The sequence below is a fragment of the Diadema antillarum genome, unplaced genomic scaffold (assembly GCF_040938485.1).
Source record: "Diadema antillarum isolate AM-2024a unplaced genomic scaffold, OU_Dant_1.0 seq00000437_RagTag, whole genome shotgun sequence".
NCBI lineage: Eukaryota > Metazoa > Echinodermata > Echinoidea > Diadematoida > Diadematidae > Diadema > Diadema antillarum.
In genome coordinates, this window is record NW_027271414.1 from 884,574 (window position 1) to 902,474 (window position 17,901).

The following is a 17,901-nucleotide window of genomic DNA, read 5'->3' on the forward strand; positions in this document are numbered from 1 at the left end:
GAATACTTGTTCCGCTGAGCTGTTAATTCTTGCCAGATTAACACATGACGAGACACACATTCAAGCTTCTCAATTTTGTCACGCATTCACGCATAACCCCTAGCACATCATTCCCATGTCATCTAAAGTACGTGACATCTCAGTGATCAAACACAGCGAAAACTTTTGTCCAAAAGTATAACGCTGCACACGCAATTTCACGCCATGCTGCTCAAATGGAGTATGATGTGTGTAAGAATCGCTCATTGGTGTTGCGGCGTGCGCGCCAAATGCACTGAAGTTCGTCCCGCATCATACTTCCGAGCAGACGATGCACACCGCCTACCCTACTAATCAGCCGTAGAATAAACAACTTTCCGCACCTCGGTTTCTCGCCTGCTGCCACGGCGGTAATGGGGTGCGAACGACGATCATATCTCCGATCTGGCATGTCGGGCTCGTCACGATTCAGTGAGGCAACATGTTGTGGTGACATAAAAAGCATAACGATGTAAAATACGCAACTGAGCCTAGGTATGTTGCCCCAGAGTTCGCGGCGGCCAGCTACGCTCGTGTGCGCTAGATAAACTTGTCGCTGCCATGGCTGATGTTATGAAAGGATTGAGTGATGCGTAATACGCTTTACCTGACTATGTCTGTCGACGTAACTCGTTTCCAGTTAGTAGTCAGAAGTCATCCCTTTCGATTTCAAACACATTATCGCACTGTGACGATAGCCAACGGCATTAGGATAGCATCTTTGTTTATTGATGCTCAGACTGAGAGAAAAAAAAAGACGATTTTTTTTTCCCACTTCGCATGTCTTTTGGTATACTGGGTAAATTTTAAGCACGAAGGCTTGTGTAGGTTATAATAAATTATTTTTCGCACCTTTCTCGCATTTATAACACGTTAATCGTCCTGTCTGGGGCAAGTGTTTTGCCTTTAAAAAAAAAAACAACAACAACAGCAAAAAAAAAAAAAACCTTTAGAGATTATTATTGTTAATGAGCGCATCCTTAACCTGCTTGGTAGGTCATCATTATACACGAAGACCTTCAGATCCCTTTCTCACGATATATGTGCATAATAGGGCCTATTGATCGCGTGTGGATTTACATTGATGTACCGCGAGGACGTCTTTCTCTTTCCCCAGATGATTCCCCAAAATGGACCTGCATGTAAATTAAGAGTTTGACCGGGAAACGGGTCTAGTGCAGGACACGGTCATTTCTAAACAGTAAACCCATCATCAGGTAGAGCCAAAAGATACCTTTTCAATAATAATGATATTATCACCCTTATAAGAATGTTCCTAAACTTTTGATGAGATATATCCCATGATTTCTCATAATTTTCTTTGTTTGTTTGGTGTTTTTTTTTTGGAAGCTTTATTTGCAAATATCTGAAATTCACAAAAATGTAGTTATCTCCTTTTGCGATCAAACTCTTTGCAAATCATTTTCCACGGAGACGTACGTTCTCCACATAGTAATTTGCAAACAATGTTTTCTTTTGGTCTTCTCCCTCCCCATACACAGGGACCTGCGGAACATGGTGATAGACATGGTGCTGGCTACGGACATGTCGTTCCATTTCCAACAAATCAAACAGATGAAGTCCATGATCTCCGTCACGGAAGCGTAAGTAGAAGGAAAGGATGGAAGAGAAATGGCAGGTTGTGAGTCCTGTTTCATAAAGCTGTTCGTAAAGTTACCCATGACTTTAGGAACGACTGAAATACTAAGTGACAAAATGTGTGCATTTTTCCTTTACGTTTTAACAAAGTACGGCTGTATGTCAATATTTCATCTCCATTGGAGTAAAAATACACTTTCAAATAAAAACGTGTGTTAACGTCTAAGAATAATCATTATCATCTGCAAACTTAGACTTTAGGTATTGAAATTAACAATGATTATGAAACCCACTTGGCTTGCCATATTCCAGTCGTTCGTAAAGTCGTGCGTAACTTTACAAACAGCTTTATAAAACAGGGCCATGAAGACACTGTCATTCAGGGATATGTTCATGAAACCTTCAGGTCAACTCGATTTGCCGTCCTCTAAATTTTCACAAATAGCGTCCGAAGAGTCTGTTCTATCTATCCGGTTGCCTTCCCTTATGGCCGTTTTTCTTTGATGCCCTCTGAAAGACATGGACTATGAAAACGATAATAGTTGAATTTGTGTTGTCTCATGATATCCCAGAAATCATGAAACCGAAAAAAAAACCCAACAAAAACATTGTATCCCTCAAGAGGGCATAATTTCTACTATTGCCCTCTCTGCTTTTTTAGAGATAGATATGTTATTCTTGTAATTGTTGTTTGGAATCATTAATGTTTTGTTAATACTATAAGAATTTTAATAATAATTAGGATAATGATTGATATCAAGTTGTAAAAGTGCCATCATTATCTCGTGCATCATTTCCACAAATGATAATTTTTGTTGTTGTTGTTTGCCCTATCATTATTTTTATTATCATTGTTGTTGATAGCATTACTATTAGTTGTTATTATCATCATTGTTATTATCTTTGTTATATTTTGTTATCATTATTGTCATCATACTCTCGGTACGACAGTGATAATAATCATGATAATAATCATGATAATAATTTTCACCACCCATAGTTAAACGGGGATATACCTTTGGTGCGTGCATGGCAACTGTTATTTCTAGTTATTATTGTATACTGGATATCTTATGTTTTCCATTTTTATGTATTTTCATGCTTTATCTGGGTAATGTTACATACTTTGTGGTTGCTATGTACGGCCCTATGTAGAACAGTTGGTAAACTGAAAGGGCTACCCTGCTTAAAGAAGATTGAGGGAAAAATGAATGAAAACCCTTTAAGAAATGTTAAAAAGAATACAATTCTGAGAGGAATTCAATGTTTATTTGATGAAAATAAGTTTTGGAATGGCCGAGATATCCAAAAACAAAGTAAAACAAAGAGCCCCTAAATTGCTTTGTTTTGGATACCTCAGCCATTTCAAAACTAATTTTCATCAAATGATTTTTGAATTCCTCTTAGAATTATTTGTTCTTTCATATTTCATTAGAAGTTTCTCATTATCTCCAAAATCATCATCAAAAGAGGTTGGAAACCTCAAGCCCCATCTCAACCAAAACTGTACCATCCCATTACTATTAATCTTTACTCCTCAGACTGGACAAGCCCAAAGTGATGGCACTAGCCCTACACTGTGCGGACATCAGTCACCCAAGCAAAGAATGGCGATTCCACTATAAGTGGACCACTCTGCTTATACGCGAGTTCTTTAGACAGGTGAGAATAAATCAATAATTATTGAATAAATTAATGAATTATGCATGTATAAGGAAGAAGTATATTATATCGCCTGGACGCATGTCTATCTTTTTTTGTGGTATAAGAGGTACCTGGGCTCCAACCCATACCTGACCTGTAAATATTTTTCCACAAAATCGTTCGTTACTTATGAGTAGAATCTTTTTAGAATAATGATATATTATAGAAGAATTGATGGGTGTAAATGAATCGAAAGAGTGGCTTGTACTTCGTAGTACCCTAGTGAAAGCAACTTGTTTCTTAACAATCCATATTTTGTTTTCTTTATTTTAGTGATACCTTCTTTTTTTTTTGGGGGGGAGAGGGTGTTAAGACATTATGGTTTTTTTTTTTTTTTTTGTTTCTGGAGTGAAGTTGGTTGATGAAAGTTGTTTGGTGGAAACTAGATATTCGTGTTTGACAAAACACAAACTAGAAAGCGCTCGAAGAGCACAGCCCTCCACCAGAAAATGTTATTTCCCCTAGCTGCAATGCAACTAATGCAATATTAGAATTATACGGAATTTTTGCGTCGAGTTGTTTTTTTTTTCTTTTTAATTGCAACTGATTGACAAATCGCCCTACATCGACGTAAATAAGCCCCGAATAATCTATGCGTATTTACGTCGAGATGTAGGGTAATTTGTCAATCAGTTGCAATAATGCAATGTTGTTGATCTCGTTGTCGACGATATGTGATATTTACATCTTAACCAAATCTAGAGCCCCACCAGCTCGAGTGAATTACTCGATTTCGTTCAAATTTTGTGTGACGTCACATTAACTATGAGGTTACCCTTTTATTTTCGACTAATCATCCCGTGAAACGTGATGAAATATCGAAGTACTCCATAGGTTCACTTCAAACTGATCCTGTGTGATATATCCTGGGCCCTGTTTCGTAAAGCTGTTCGTAAAGTTACGCACGACTTTACGAACGACTTAATTATGGCAAGCCAAGTGGGTTTCCTAATCATTGTTAATTTCAATAGCTAAAGTTGAAATCTGCAGATGATAATGATTATTCTTACATGTTAACACACGTTTTTAGTTGAAAGTGTATTTTTTGTCCCAATGTAGATGAAATATTGACGTACAGTCGTACTTTATTAAAACGTAAGGAGAGAAAAAATGGGCGCACATATTGGCACTTCATATTCTAGTCGTTCGTAAAGTCATACGTGACATTACGAGCAGATTTATGAAACAGGGCCCAGATTGATAAAGAATTTTTCATGGCAACTGATTGACAATTTGCCCTTTATCGACGTAAATAAACACCAATAATTCAATAGCAAAAAAAAAAAAAAAAAAAAAAATCATGTGAAAAGACCGACATACTCGAGTGAGACTCAAACCTATACCTCTTGATTGCTAGACAGGCCTATCGAGATTTCACCCGACAGCCAGTGACAGTTTTGATCTCTTGTAGTAGCGGGCACTGCGTATTGTTCAACTTTAGAATTACGAACAAACAAACAAACAAACGTCGACAAAAACTATAACCTCATCGGCGGAGGTATACCTGTCGACACGATGAGGGCAGTATGTCTCAGAAAGAGGTTTGATTTCCATCGATTCCCATTGACCGCCTTTTGAATGTGTGTCCTTTGTTCCCGACATTCAGGGCGACAGAGAACGAGAAATGGGCTTACCGATCTCACCATTGTGCGACAGAAATTCCACGCTGCTAGCAGAGTCGCAGATTGGTAAGGAATGTTACAGTGAGAGGAGATGTGGAGGTGTCGTGGCCGAGTGGATAAGAGCGCACGTCTCTGAATCACAATGAGCGTGATTCAGGTTCGTGGGTTCGAGCCCCATGAAAGCCCGACACGTTTGCCCTTCAGCAAGGCACTTTATCCACATTGCTGCTCTCCACCCAGGAGTATAAATGGGTACCCGGTAGGATGAGAATGTTTATGGTGGTTTATTAGCATGTGCGCGCCTGTAAAATGGCAGCGACTGGCTGGAATGCTCCCCAGGGAGTGAAGAGTGAGCACTGTCAGTGCTGGCGAGAAATAATGCATCCAGCACACCGGGGTAATAATAGTATGAATGCGCTTTTAAAACTCTACAGAGTGGATTTAGCGCAATATGAATTCATACTATTATTATTGTTATTATTGTCATTATCATTATTATTATTATTATTATTATTATTATTATTATTATTATTATTATCATCATCATCATCATCATCATCATCATCATTATTATTAGTACTAGTAGTAGTAGTAGTAGTAGTAGTAGTATTGTTGTTATTATTATTATCATCATCATTCCCAAATCAGTAAATTGGCACCAAAAATAAATGATTGTTGTGCTTTGCAGTTTAGATAATCAAATGAATTATTTCACACACATGATTATTTCTGTAGCAATTCTGGGTAACATTGTATCATGACAAAACCATTATCTTACCTTGCAATACAAACTCTCAGAAGAAGTCAGTAATTTAGAGTACTTAACTCTTACCTTATCTTCCACTTATAGGCTTGCAGTAATTAAAAAGAAGCAAATTGTAAGAATAAGTAAGGAAGTTTGGAATATAATGTATATGAATATGTATGAAATACATGATCTTTTTTAAACAGGATTCATCGACTTCATTGTGGATCCAAGTATGCTGGTATGCGGAGATATGATAGATCGGATACTAAGAGAAGAGCTGCAATCCGCCTCAAATTCGCCCTCGGCAGACAGCGTGGTGCGAAACAAGCGGAACTCCATCCCGATGGCCCGCCCGTGCTCCGCGCCGCGATCCGCCAGCGTCCCGGCTCCAGCCAACAACAATAGCATGAATGTAAGAAGTGGTGTAAAGTGGGCGGATTGGCCAAAAATGGGTGGGGCTACGCGACTGATGAGTGGTGTCCCTATAGTCTACCTTTTAAGCGGAATGTCTACTGAATAGGGAAAATTTTACCTGGTATCCAATCGACATTAATGTCCAGCTAACGTAAAGGGATTAGAGCATCAGTTATTAGTGAGAATTCAAGCAAAATTCAATAATCAATATAAAAATCTTCTACTCGAAAATGACAGTTCATGGTTTGATATGGAGTAAGGGGCACGAAAGATGGTTCTGACATTTTTTCAATGTTACATAGCGAGCTAAACATGGCAAATGCGTGGATTTAGCTCGGGTTTATTTGGTGTATTTTACACAGACACAGTGAAATATTTTGAATTGACTGAGGCATCTTCAGTGCAATAACAGGACAAATCAATTATTTGGGGATCTATATTAAAGAATGTAATTTTCCTGAAATATCTCGGAGTCTTGGCAAATGACTTCTTTATTCTTCTTCTTTAAAAAAAAAAATCTTTTTTTTTTCATTTCTTTTTAGAATAAAATTAGGAGAAATACGTGGAGGTTTATGTTCTGTTAATGAATCGTATATGTGACTATCAATAAGCACAACTTGTATAAATGAGGCCAGAAAGGACGCAAAGTTTCAGAGTGACTTTTAATGTATAACTTCAGTGCAAAATGATAAATCGTATGTTCGTCGTAGTCTTGTGTCGCGTTATATACTTTTAGATGTTTTATTCCCAATTTTGCTTTCCGAAATAAGCATTTAACTACCTCTTCTGTAGACGTAAGTGATCAGAGTAATAAGTGCGAGTTGTTTATATTTTTATTACCGAGGGGAAAAATACTGAATCTCAGGACAAAATACGATTTGACATGTCGATACTCGTATCCCGTCCCCCTTCCCGCAGGATCGTGACCGACCGGCCAGCCCGGGTCGAGTGAGTCTGGGCCGCCGCAACTCTATCCCTGTTCGCTGTCTTCGAAGCTGGCAGGAGCACCTTCACAAAAATAAGGCTAAGTGGAAGGAGCTAGGGCAACAAGGTAACCATGACAACGATAGTATGTAATGATATTTGACCAGGGTAACCTATCTTGTGTGAGCACTGCATGCTCTACTAGAAGACCTTGACATTGTCATGTAATTGATATGTAAGCATTGCTGGATTCACGTTGGCTGTGTGTGAGCTCCATTGTACAAGGACGAACGCACTGGGCCAGATGCGAAGTTGAGATAGATTGTTTCTAAATCTAAAGGCATAATATTCACTATTGTATACCACCCGAGCATCTTATTCATTCAAACAGATTATAAAACAAAACAAAATTCTAGCTAACCATACTCCAACGTTTTCTATCATAGCTATGTATGCTTCATCGAAGTATACATACTAAAAACAGACGTCATAACTTGATATACATAGTATTACATACATGCATACATACATAATCCGTATACATTAATTAATGTTCAACTTAGCTGGTATTATCAAGACTTGAGCAACTTAATACGATATCGTTTTAATTGGTCATTGCTTTCAACAAGAGAAAAATCCAAGTCTAGATTTTATTCGTCGTCTCGTCTTTATAAAGAATTTTCCTAGTAAGTCCAATTTCGCCAATTAATCATTTCGCCTCACATTCTATTGTCCAGCGCAAAATGAAATGCTCTTCATGTTCATAACACTTTATATTGTGTGCACTGACTTGTAATGAAATAAGCTTTCAGAATGTTCGTAAGGAGTGTTGGGTTGTAATAGTTGTTCAAATTGTTCAACAACAAAAAAAGAAAGGAAAAAAAAGAAGAAGAGATGATTAATGAACTAATGCAGCTGAGTTACATGTGCCTCAACACCATATCGTGAGCCCCGTTTTCAGAAATGCATACATTGTATAAGTTTCTGTCACCTTTGACCTTCTCTCCTTTGGTTCATACAGAGGTCAAAGAGGGGGCAAAGGTCTTGGATCTGGAGGAGGACTCCAGCGAGGCGACAAACAAAGCGGTCTTCCATACAGGTGGCGCCAGTGATGCACCGGCCACCACCACCGAGAGCAGGGGCGACACCACCAACGCTAACGGCGTCGAGGCGGGAGGTCAGGGGTCAAGCGCCCAGGGGCAGGCAAATGCTTCCGGGTTGCCGACGCCCGCGCAAACGCCCGGCCGACAAGGGTCGGGAGAGAGATGAGAGAGGGCGCTGTTAGCAAAGCTCATGAATATCAACATAAAGATGATAACGCGTCGTCTACCGTACGGTCCGTAGACGTTACGAATTGAGTGGCCGCTTCTCTGTATTATCCAGCGATGCAAGAATAATGATTACGTACGATCTGATCTCCTCTCGTTCTCCACGATGATAAGAGTCGTGGATGTAGCGTTAGCCTCTAAACCTACGTCACTGCATGCCTTTTTGTATCCTTCAGACTGAGCTTACACCGTTCATCTCGACTCTCCACCCACAACACATCACTTCTCAACACCTGCAAGTCGGAACTACGTGCATAGAAATCCGTTCCTGCTTTCAAGATGCACGGTGCAATATTTTTCCCCTTTTTTGTTGCAATTCAGCTATCGGCCAATGGATGCCGTCTTCAAAATGCCAAGATTGTGCATCAGTCATGTCGTAACTGATTATACATAAACACAAGATTGGCAACCTCAGCTCCGGTTTGATGAAGTCTGCACCACGCCACGCATCATGATAAGAGGACTGGTTTTGGGATCACATGCACTGCCAGAACTCATTTTTTCTGCTAGCAAAAACACAGTCTACCGGCCCACGTGACTGTCCAGATACGCCTAGCGGCCTGCCGAGGCGAAGGTATAAGAGCGCCCTCTACGCCGCTACCGAGAAGTGATGTGTACCGTCAAACTAGACAAAGTCAATGTACATAATTACCGTGTAAATAAGACAACGATCGTAACCTCCATTTTTTTGTACTCAGATTACCGAGAAAAAAAGTCCAGGCAGTACAAAATTTAGACAGTCATTTCCTCGAGTGTAGAGACGTGCGAGGAAAATGAATCATTATTTTCTTCATATTTTTAACCGTGTGTGCATTTTACCCTTTTTACGACTACTTTCTTTTTCTCTGTTCGATTGCTGCAGGTTATATTCTGCGACTTAAACAGCTATTTCCCGCTTCACATTACTTCTAGGTGTTTTTTTCACATCACAAAGGAGTGTCACTTTCCCAGGAGCAGTATATATTCGCCTTGTTGTTAAACCTTTCGTTTTTCCACCTGATAGCATCTAGAAAACTGATTCTCTCTGAGCTCTCCTCTATCCCTCCATAACTTTTTTTTTCTTGCTCCACTTTCGAACTGGCTTTACACTTAGAATACCAAAGCGGTGTGTATAATGTTGAAAATTACAGAATTATGCATTTACATTTCGTAGATCGGTCGAAGCGATGTGACAGACAGAATTTGTCTTTAAATAATAAAAGAGAGCACGCTATATATTTATGAATTCTATGACTTGTTGCAACACGGAAGCTTCAAGATGGTACAGGATTTTACTTTAGTGAAGAAGTAGAAAGGCAGCTCTAGCGTAAGACGATTCTGCGGTTTGTAGAAGGTGCAGATCCAAGTCTGTATCTCATTAGATTAGTTTTGATTTTATTTAGATAGTTTTATCATATTTATTTTGCAGTATTTCGGTAGCGTGATCAGATTGGGGTTTTAATCTGCAATATTTTGTTGAGGGCGGGGTGTTTTCTAAAAATATGACAATGTTTCTCAGATGTGTGTCTACTGTGTGATCAGGTTTGTACACAAAGGTTCCCGTGGCTAACGAAAGCGGGGTGTACATGTAGAATGAGGTAGAGTTGGTACAACAAGGCGTGCTTGTAGTTAGGGACAGAAATAACACATTAGGAAAATGGTGTGTGTACAATGAGTAGCTGGGCACGGCTTTCGTGTGTGTTGTGGGTATCCACCTGACTAAATAGTAATGACTGGGCCAAAAAAAAAAAAAATTATCTAGCCTGCGATTTTTAATAGGGGGCAGAATTTCACTTAGTCTCCGCAAAGCAACGGTAGTTCGTGGTGCAAATAGAGTGCGTCTGAATAGATCTTATAGTTTCTTGGAATTATGAAGGGTTTGGGTTTAGTTGTTTGTTTTTCATAATTTGGAGTGTACATTTCACGACATACCTGTCGTTTGTCAAGATGAAACTTTCGAATTTTCCTGACTTTTGAACCGATTTGATGATTCAGAAGTTTGAATAAATTCGATGTATTTTTACTCGTGTCTCATTCCAGGTTCACCTACAGACTCTGTTACTCTAGATTTTAACAAAAGAAAGTGATGTATTCAGAAAAATGTACGTTTAAGACGTTTAAGATAGCTCATTCCCGTGTGTGTACGTTGCATGATTGAATTTCAGACGAACAGAAAAAGACCAGTCGAATGGTCCTGTCGAGTGTAACGTCACAAATACACCAGTGTAACGTCGAGATACACCAAAAATACCCCAGTGTAACACATCAATAGGGTTGCCCGTGTTCTTTGATGATATCATGATTCTTGAATCTTGTCGCTATTTTTAATGTCTTTGACTTTCCTTCGTTTTTGTACTTTCTTTTTTCTAATTGTCTCCACGTTGCGTTCAACTTCGTTTTTACGTTGTTTCATTTTAAACCCTGTCAATGTTACAATCTCCTCAGTTCATGTATAACGTGGTCCTTTGTGATTGGCTGAAAGTACACGCGTTGTCTTTTTTTTTTTCGCTGCTGCTATATGCGTATGCGCAATCTACATCTACCTGTATCTTGTATATTTCACTTAGATGTAGTTTGCGCTTACAAAGGGCAAATTTAAGATGAGATGTAAGGCAGCTCATAATTCCTTTCTACGACAAATAGTAGTAAGTTATCACGATCGATAAGGCTGAATCAAGAGCTTATTTGAACCAAATTGTATAATACTGATTAACAAACAAGGAACGAACCGATAGTGCACTGGGCCATCACGTTACAGCAACGGGATACTTACAATGCGTCCTCTACAATCATATGTATAACGTGTTTTCACCAAAGGGTTTTTGACAGATTGAACCTGCCTGTTCTTCTGGAAGAAAAACATTTGAGGGTAATAAACAGATCCTTTCACATAATTCCACTCATATTTGAAACTGCGTATCATTTTGTCAGGTTATACCATCACGAAAAAAAAACAAACGTAAACCCATTATACACACCGTGGCTCAAAAAGATTTGTGGTTCTATCTTGACATTTCTATGCAATGCAATTTGCAATTCACGAGTAGTCCTTTCGAGCACTCATCTTAGCCGAGAGATATATAGAACGCGATTTGAATTTCATCTAATCAAAAAGGACTAACAGATTGTCTAAAATGTGATTACTCATTTTGGATTACAGATAGTGCCGACTACAATCAATATTTCTTAGCTTTACGTCATGTCTTGATTAATCGTTCGTGAAAACATTATAAATTATTTTTTTTAAAGATTTTTAGTTGTTTTCGCTCTGTATAAGTACAATGTATGACGTCTTCTACAACCCCTAACAGGCTGAAGTATGGCTTGCGTCATGTCGATTTTCTTCGTTTCGAACTTGTATGAGGTGCAGTTTTTTGTTCCATGTAATCGACGGTCTCTATCTAGTGCATACAGAAACTTATACTGGTTTCTGGACGTGTAAAGCGTCTCGACCACGGAATATCGACCAAAGGATTGGTCTGATCCAAGTAATTTGTTTCCAGTTATTTGCAATGCAAAATAGTTCTATTGATATAATTTTTACTGTTCCTTTTTATTTTATTTTTTGTTTTGTGTTACGCAGCATTACACGGTGTACACTGTGCAACTGATTATGTGCTCAGCGTAAATCATGTCGAGATAGGAAACAATTCCCTTCATACGGCAAGCAGCCGTCTTTTGAAATTCATGACACTAAATAAGTAGTAAAAAGTGACATTACGATCTAAAACAAATGGATACATGTGCATGTATATAAGACACAGAAAAGAACGTCTTTGTCATGATACAGTACGCAGGACATACATCATCAATAATGTCCTCGGAGTTCGTGTTTGTTCTCTTTCCCAGAGCCTAGTGTACGCAGTATCCCAGGTAAAGTTTTCTCACATAAATCATATGCCATATAGAGGGGGGGGGGGGGGGGGGTAGGGGGGTAGGCGAGGGGAGGAGCAGATCAAACGGTAGTGCATACGAGTGTTCAACGCCCCTATTTATGTGTCCGATTCGACGTGTGCTTCGATCCATTCCCTCTTGAAAGGACTGTTGAAAGGACCGTTGAAAGGACTCGACACGGGCATTCAACGCTCCTGGCTATTCACAGGTTCACACCCCTACACACACCGTTCAAACACGAAATCTATGTCTCTGTCGCCCATTTTAAATTTATTGTATACCCCCCCCCCCCCACACACACACACACACATACACATACACCACCAACACCACCATTAAAAGTAGTATCCGTAAAACGTGCATACTTCTACATTTGAATTGTGAGACAATATTTCTTCATGAAAGCGTATTACGATTTGTGATATCAAAATCATTATGTCAAGTTTGTTTACGCAGATTTCAATGGAGGTTGACTGCATTTAAGCATTTCATTGATTTACCTGATCAGTTTATTCTCATGTAATCAATGCAATCCAAAGGGTGCAGTTATAAAAAGCTGTACCCATCCAGCCTTGCTCAAGATATGTAATCATACTCTTATTTCTACTAGGGCCTACATAGTCGTGTACCAATTCATGTCTGTGGACAAGCTACTAAGTAGTCTATATATGGGACTATTATACGGTTTCTCCAAACTTCGATTCGTGAGGAAGCATAACATCTGTTCATAATCGGCGGACAAGTTGCCGAATGCAAGCTGCAGCTACTCTGTGCACATGAGATTTCATTTCCCACACATGGCAGGAGATAAAAATTAGCCATAAGCTGATACACATTTTGCTTTTAAATTGGGACGCCTGTGTCTAAACAACGTCTACAATTTGTGCACCCTCATTTATCTTTTAGATTTTGGTATTTTGGGATCATTCGAAACCACAACTCCTTTCGCACTTTCAGAGATCGCTAAAATTCCGTCCTTATTAAAAAACAGAAACACTACATTAGATGTGCTTCAGTGACTGAATAGAGTTTGTTATCCAGAAATTCAGAAACAGCCCGATTGTACCAAAATACAGCATATCCATATTTTCATATAGTGACGTTGTGAAAGAAAAGAAACATTTACACAGGATCATTAATATCTTACTAATACACACTTTATTTCAACTCACTATATAACGTGACCATAAAGATCACGAAATGTTCTCGTAAATGATAAATCTGGTGCTAGATGATGAAGATGAAATATCGGCATCACAGAACGTTCCATATAATTATACACCCATATTTTTGTAAGGGGAAAAAGGTAAGAAGTTGTCCGAAGGACTGGTTTGGTTCTGTTACTCTGCCTATTTCAAAAAACTAAAGTGCCGCATGGTGTCATTTTTATTTACTTCTCACTTTGTATATCCACCTGGTGTCTGATTTGATAAGTTACTCATTTCCAAGGAAAAAAACAAAATAGTCTTTTTCATATGTGCTATGCCACGTGCAGTATCGATGCTGTGAGTAAGAGCTGCTGCGGATTTTTTCTTTTGTTTTGTTTTGCCGGGGGGGGGGGGGGGCTTTAAGAGAATTCTTATCCGTTTGCAAGTAAGTGGTATACCACTGAAATGAAGGTCATTATAATGTATATTGTAGTTGTGGGATTGCTTTGAATAGACAAACGGGATCAGACATTGATCAGGAAAAAAAAAAAAAAGTGGTATTCATCCCCGCAGTCGATAAGCATTGCGCGTTGCAGGGCGAAATACACATACACCAATGTTTCATCCGACACATCAATTGCCTTGCTGAGACATAATATCAGCCACGCGTTTGTTTCAAAGCTTTAGAATGCTGATAGCGCATTTATTTGCGAAAGCAAAACAGTGTAATTGAAACGATGGGTATTGTGATAGATGGCAAAATCGAGTATGCTGCAGATAATCCGTTGCCTATGTAATTCTCAAGTTCCCAATGACTTTTTTACCTGACCTATCGGGTTTCCGTACACAATGACTTGTGTACCTATCCACTTCAACTTCGTAGGCGTTCAGAAACGGTTGAGAAGTCGTAATGTTAGTGAAGCGAATAACTAAAAGATTAGAAAAAGGAGACGGACACATAAATGCGTTAATCCCAACGTTAAAAATTTCATTTCGCGCGGATATTGGCATTTCTATTTGTCAATTCCTGTGTGATTTTGTGAAGATTTATTGAATTTAACCAGATTCATCTAATCTTTCTCCAGAATAAGATTGGCAGTCAAATTAGAGGTGCTAATTTTCGTGATAAGATGACGATTTTTTGCAGCACTTTTCACCTCCGACTTGATGAGGTAAGAGCAACGTTGGCAACGTCACCATGATGGGAATATAACACCTGCCTTACAACAAATTTTTCAATCAAATGAAAGTTCAAACATTTCTTTTCTTTCCCCTACAGAGAATGTGAATGGTGTTATATGAAAATCCCAACAACAGTAGGTCCTGTCGTAATGTACGAAACTTATACATCACAGTCTAAAATCTGTGCTACTTTCATTGGAGGTGGGCTCCAGGCTGGAGGAGGGGGGGGGGGGGGGGGGGTAGGCATATCGAAAGACGGGGAAAGTTGTGGGGAAGGCCTCTTCAAAATGCACGCCATTCACACTGCTTTACGATTTCTAGGCAAGTCAAAGCTTTTGATGATTATTAACTTGAGTTGGTGTCCCTGATTGGACAATGACTTCTTCACTCGTTGTTGTTGTTGTTGAACCTTTTCAATGTTTATGTTGTGTGTAGATACAGTATATACGGACATGGGGGAAAACCATGTTCCTTCGTATTGTAAACAGTAATTGTGCTTCCACACGACCTTCTATACACGATTCCTTATGTTGTGTGATGTTAACCAATATTTGCATGATTCATGCAAATCATATGCATACCATTATGTTCTTGAAATAATCTTGATATCATAGCCACCAACTTGTGTATAATTACCTAATATTTACGTGTACATACGACTGTATTATAGACCATTTGAAAGTGTCATGTACGCCTACGTTGAGACGGCGGAGGGTGTTGAATTGAACCCAATAAAATGTGTTATGAAGAAAAGGCGAGTCTTGTGTCGTCATCATTACTGTGTTTTCACATTTGGCTGCTACTTGTACTAACTAAGGGAAAAACCAGCTACATCTGGCTACATGTATGAAGTCCTACAGTCCAATTCCATCTTGACTGGAAAAAAAAGATCATTCAAAAGTCTTGATTTTTTTTCTTCTTCTCTCAAGCATGTACAACAGATATTATGTATTCATGTGTGTGTGTGTGTGTGTGTGTGTGTGTGTGTGTGTATGTGCGTGTGTGTGTGTGTGTGTGAAATGTACATCTTGATAACTTATTACTGACATTTCATTCAAATGATATTACACCATTCAAGGTCAATGTAAGAATGTGGCTCCACGATCTCAAGGATATAGTAACATTACAACACAACTTCCTTACTCAGAGGAAACCAAAAACCCAAATATAATGCAGACTGACTGAAAGCAGCTGAACACATCAGTGAAAATTTGATGAAAATTGGACATTGATTGAAAAGTTAGGATTAGGTGCCGTCACTGCTGGATAAGGAGACTACTTCAGTTCATGACGTCAATTTGGACAACAATACAAATAAGATATAAAGAAAATTCAACATATTTCACTTTTCTAGCGATACTAAGAGCTCTTGACTGACCTCTTTAAGAAAGCAGGTTGAATGATATGACCCGTAATATGTCAGTTACAAGTCGATGGAATGTGTACTCCTCATGGAAAATAAAGTTTTGTGGAATTCTCCTTATATTTTCTTTACAATATTGTCCATCATGGCATCATGAACTGTAGTGGTCTTCTTATCCAGCGATGATGGCATAGAAACTGTAAAAATTTCAAACTTTGGAATTGATTGTCCAGTTTTCCTTTAAAGGGGCTGTACAGTACTGGTTGAGGTGAGAATTCATGTTTTTTTACATTCCTAAGTGAGATAATGAGAAACCTCTTATGAAATATGAAAGAGCATGTAATTTTAAGAAGGATTCAATGTTTATTTGATGAAAATTGGTTTTCAAATGGCTGAAATATACAAAAAAGTCATAATAATAAAAAGCTACAGGCCATGTCTTTTATTAGGATCTCTTTGTTTCACATTGTTTTTGGATATCTCAGCCATTTCAAAACCGATTTTCATCAAAAAACTTTTGATACCCCTTAGAATTGCATGGTCTTTGACATCTCATAGAGTGGTTTCTGAATATCTCGCAAAACGTTAAAAGCTAAATCCTCACCTCGACCAGAGAACTGTAGGGCCTACACACCCTTTAACTTAAACTTTCACTGATGTGTTCTACCATTGTTACTGCTTTAACTCTATCCACATCTACATTTGGGTTTTGGTTTCCTTCAAAACAAACACAGGCAGTCGGTGAAACAATGATTACTGCGACAAACATCTCCACCGTCGATCCCAAGCAATACATATTTGTAAAGACAGAACAAAGAAAAACAAACAAACAGTACAACACAGTTTTATTCTCTTGCCAAATCCTTTATTGTGATGCTAACTGTAGCCTTCTGGCAATAAACTGGAAACAAAAAAGACTCGACGGGATTTGCAAACAGCTCTTTCCTTGTTCTTTTTTTAAAATTCATTTTCCTTGCTTAATCTCTTGCCAGTAAAGGAGCTTTACACCACATGAACTCTTTACATGCCATATGTGAGTGCTTATGCTATTAGGTACATACAATGTACATACTCATATTTAAATAACTGTGCATTTAACAAAACTTATAGGGAGTGTTTTACACTCGTTGATACAAATTGAATGAGTACATTCCGAGCCTATCAAAGTACGTACACTGTATTTGGTGTTTCCTGTTCATAGTGCATGCAATGTATTGCACTAATGTCAGGATGGAACACTGATATTTGGGACAAATTGAAACTTTTTTTTTTCACAAGGGGGGGGGGGGGGGGGAGCAGTGTATAAATTTCTCATGCATGTGTAAAAGAAGACATACAGAGGGGTTCTTTCTTATGTGGTGCAAACAAAGGGTAATGCAATGCTGCTTATTTTCTGAGAGAAAACCAAGATCTTAAAGTCAAGTTACTCTTAATGCACAGTAAAAACTGTAAATCTAAAGGAATCAGTGAAAATTTGATCAAAATCAGACCATGAATAAGTTACTCTTTTTTTTTTTCAAAATATACAGATCGCAAGAGGACAGCGATCAATTTTTGACAGTTTGTGAACAACTCTCCTCTACAATTGTAAATGTTTTCTTTACAAAATTTGTTTTTCAACTCTCCATGCGATTGAAATTTTCTCTGAAACCAGGATGAAAAAATGTCCTTAAAACAACATACAGAGGTGGAGCCTCAAAACAAATGAATTAGAAGAAAGTCAAACTGTAAGGAACTGAACAAAAGTTTTGAGCACAAAACAAATGATGCATTTTCTACATCTTGTCATACATTTAGTTACTGCCCTCTGTGAGCACTATATTTGACCCCCTCCCCCCAAAAAAGAAAATTTCTTACTAGTAGCCATTTTCGGTAAATTTTAACTATCATTTTTTTCCTTCAATTGACAATAGTTTGCAACCAATGTAACTCGAAATGAGAGATAAGTTTTCAAGATGCTACACAATAACCTAGTTTG

At 38.4% G+C, this 17,901-nt stretch overlaps 1 protein-coding gene across 1 annotated transcript in view; it reads left to right on the top strand.

Annotated features, from left to right (window-relative positions):
- Positions 1–8,298, top strand: part of LOC139732573 (dual specificity calcium/calmodulin-dependent 3',5'-cyclic nucleotide phosphodiesterase 1A-like) — a 276,018-nt gene extending 267,720 nt beyond the window's left edge. Inside the window, exons 10-15 of the mRNA XM_071643427.1 lie at positions 1,521–1,622; positions 3,159–3,279; positions 4,928–5,009; positions 5,895–6,103; positions 7,024–7,156; positions 8,051–8,298. Of these exons, the coding sequence (XP_071499528.1) occupies positions 1,521–1,622; positions 3,159–3,279; positions 4,928–5,009; positions 5,895–6,103; positions 7,024–7,156; positions 8,051–8,298 (895 nt within the window). The remainder of the gene's footprint in view (positions 1–1,520; positions 1,623–3,158; positions 3,280–4,927; positions 5,010–5,894; positions 6,104–7,023; positions 7,157–8,050) is intronic.
- Positions 8,299–17,901: the final 9,603 nt, after the last annotated feature.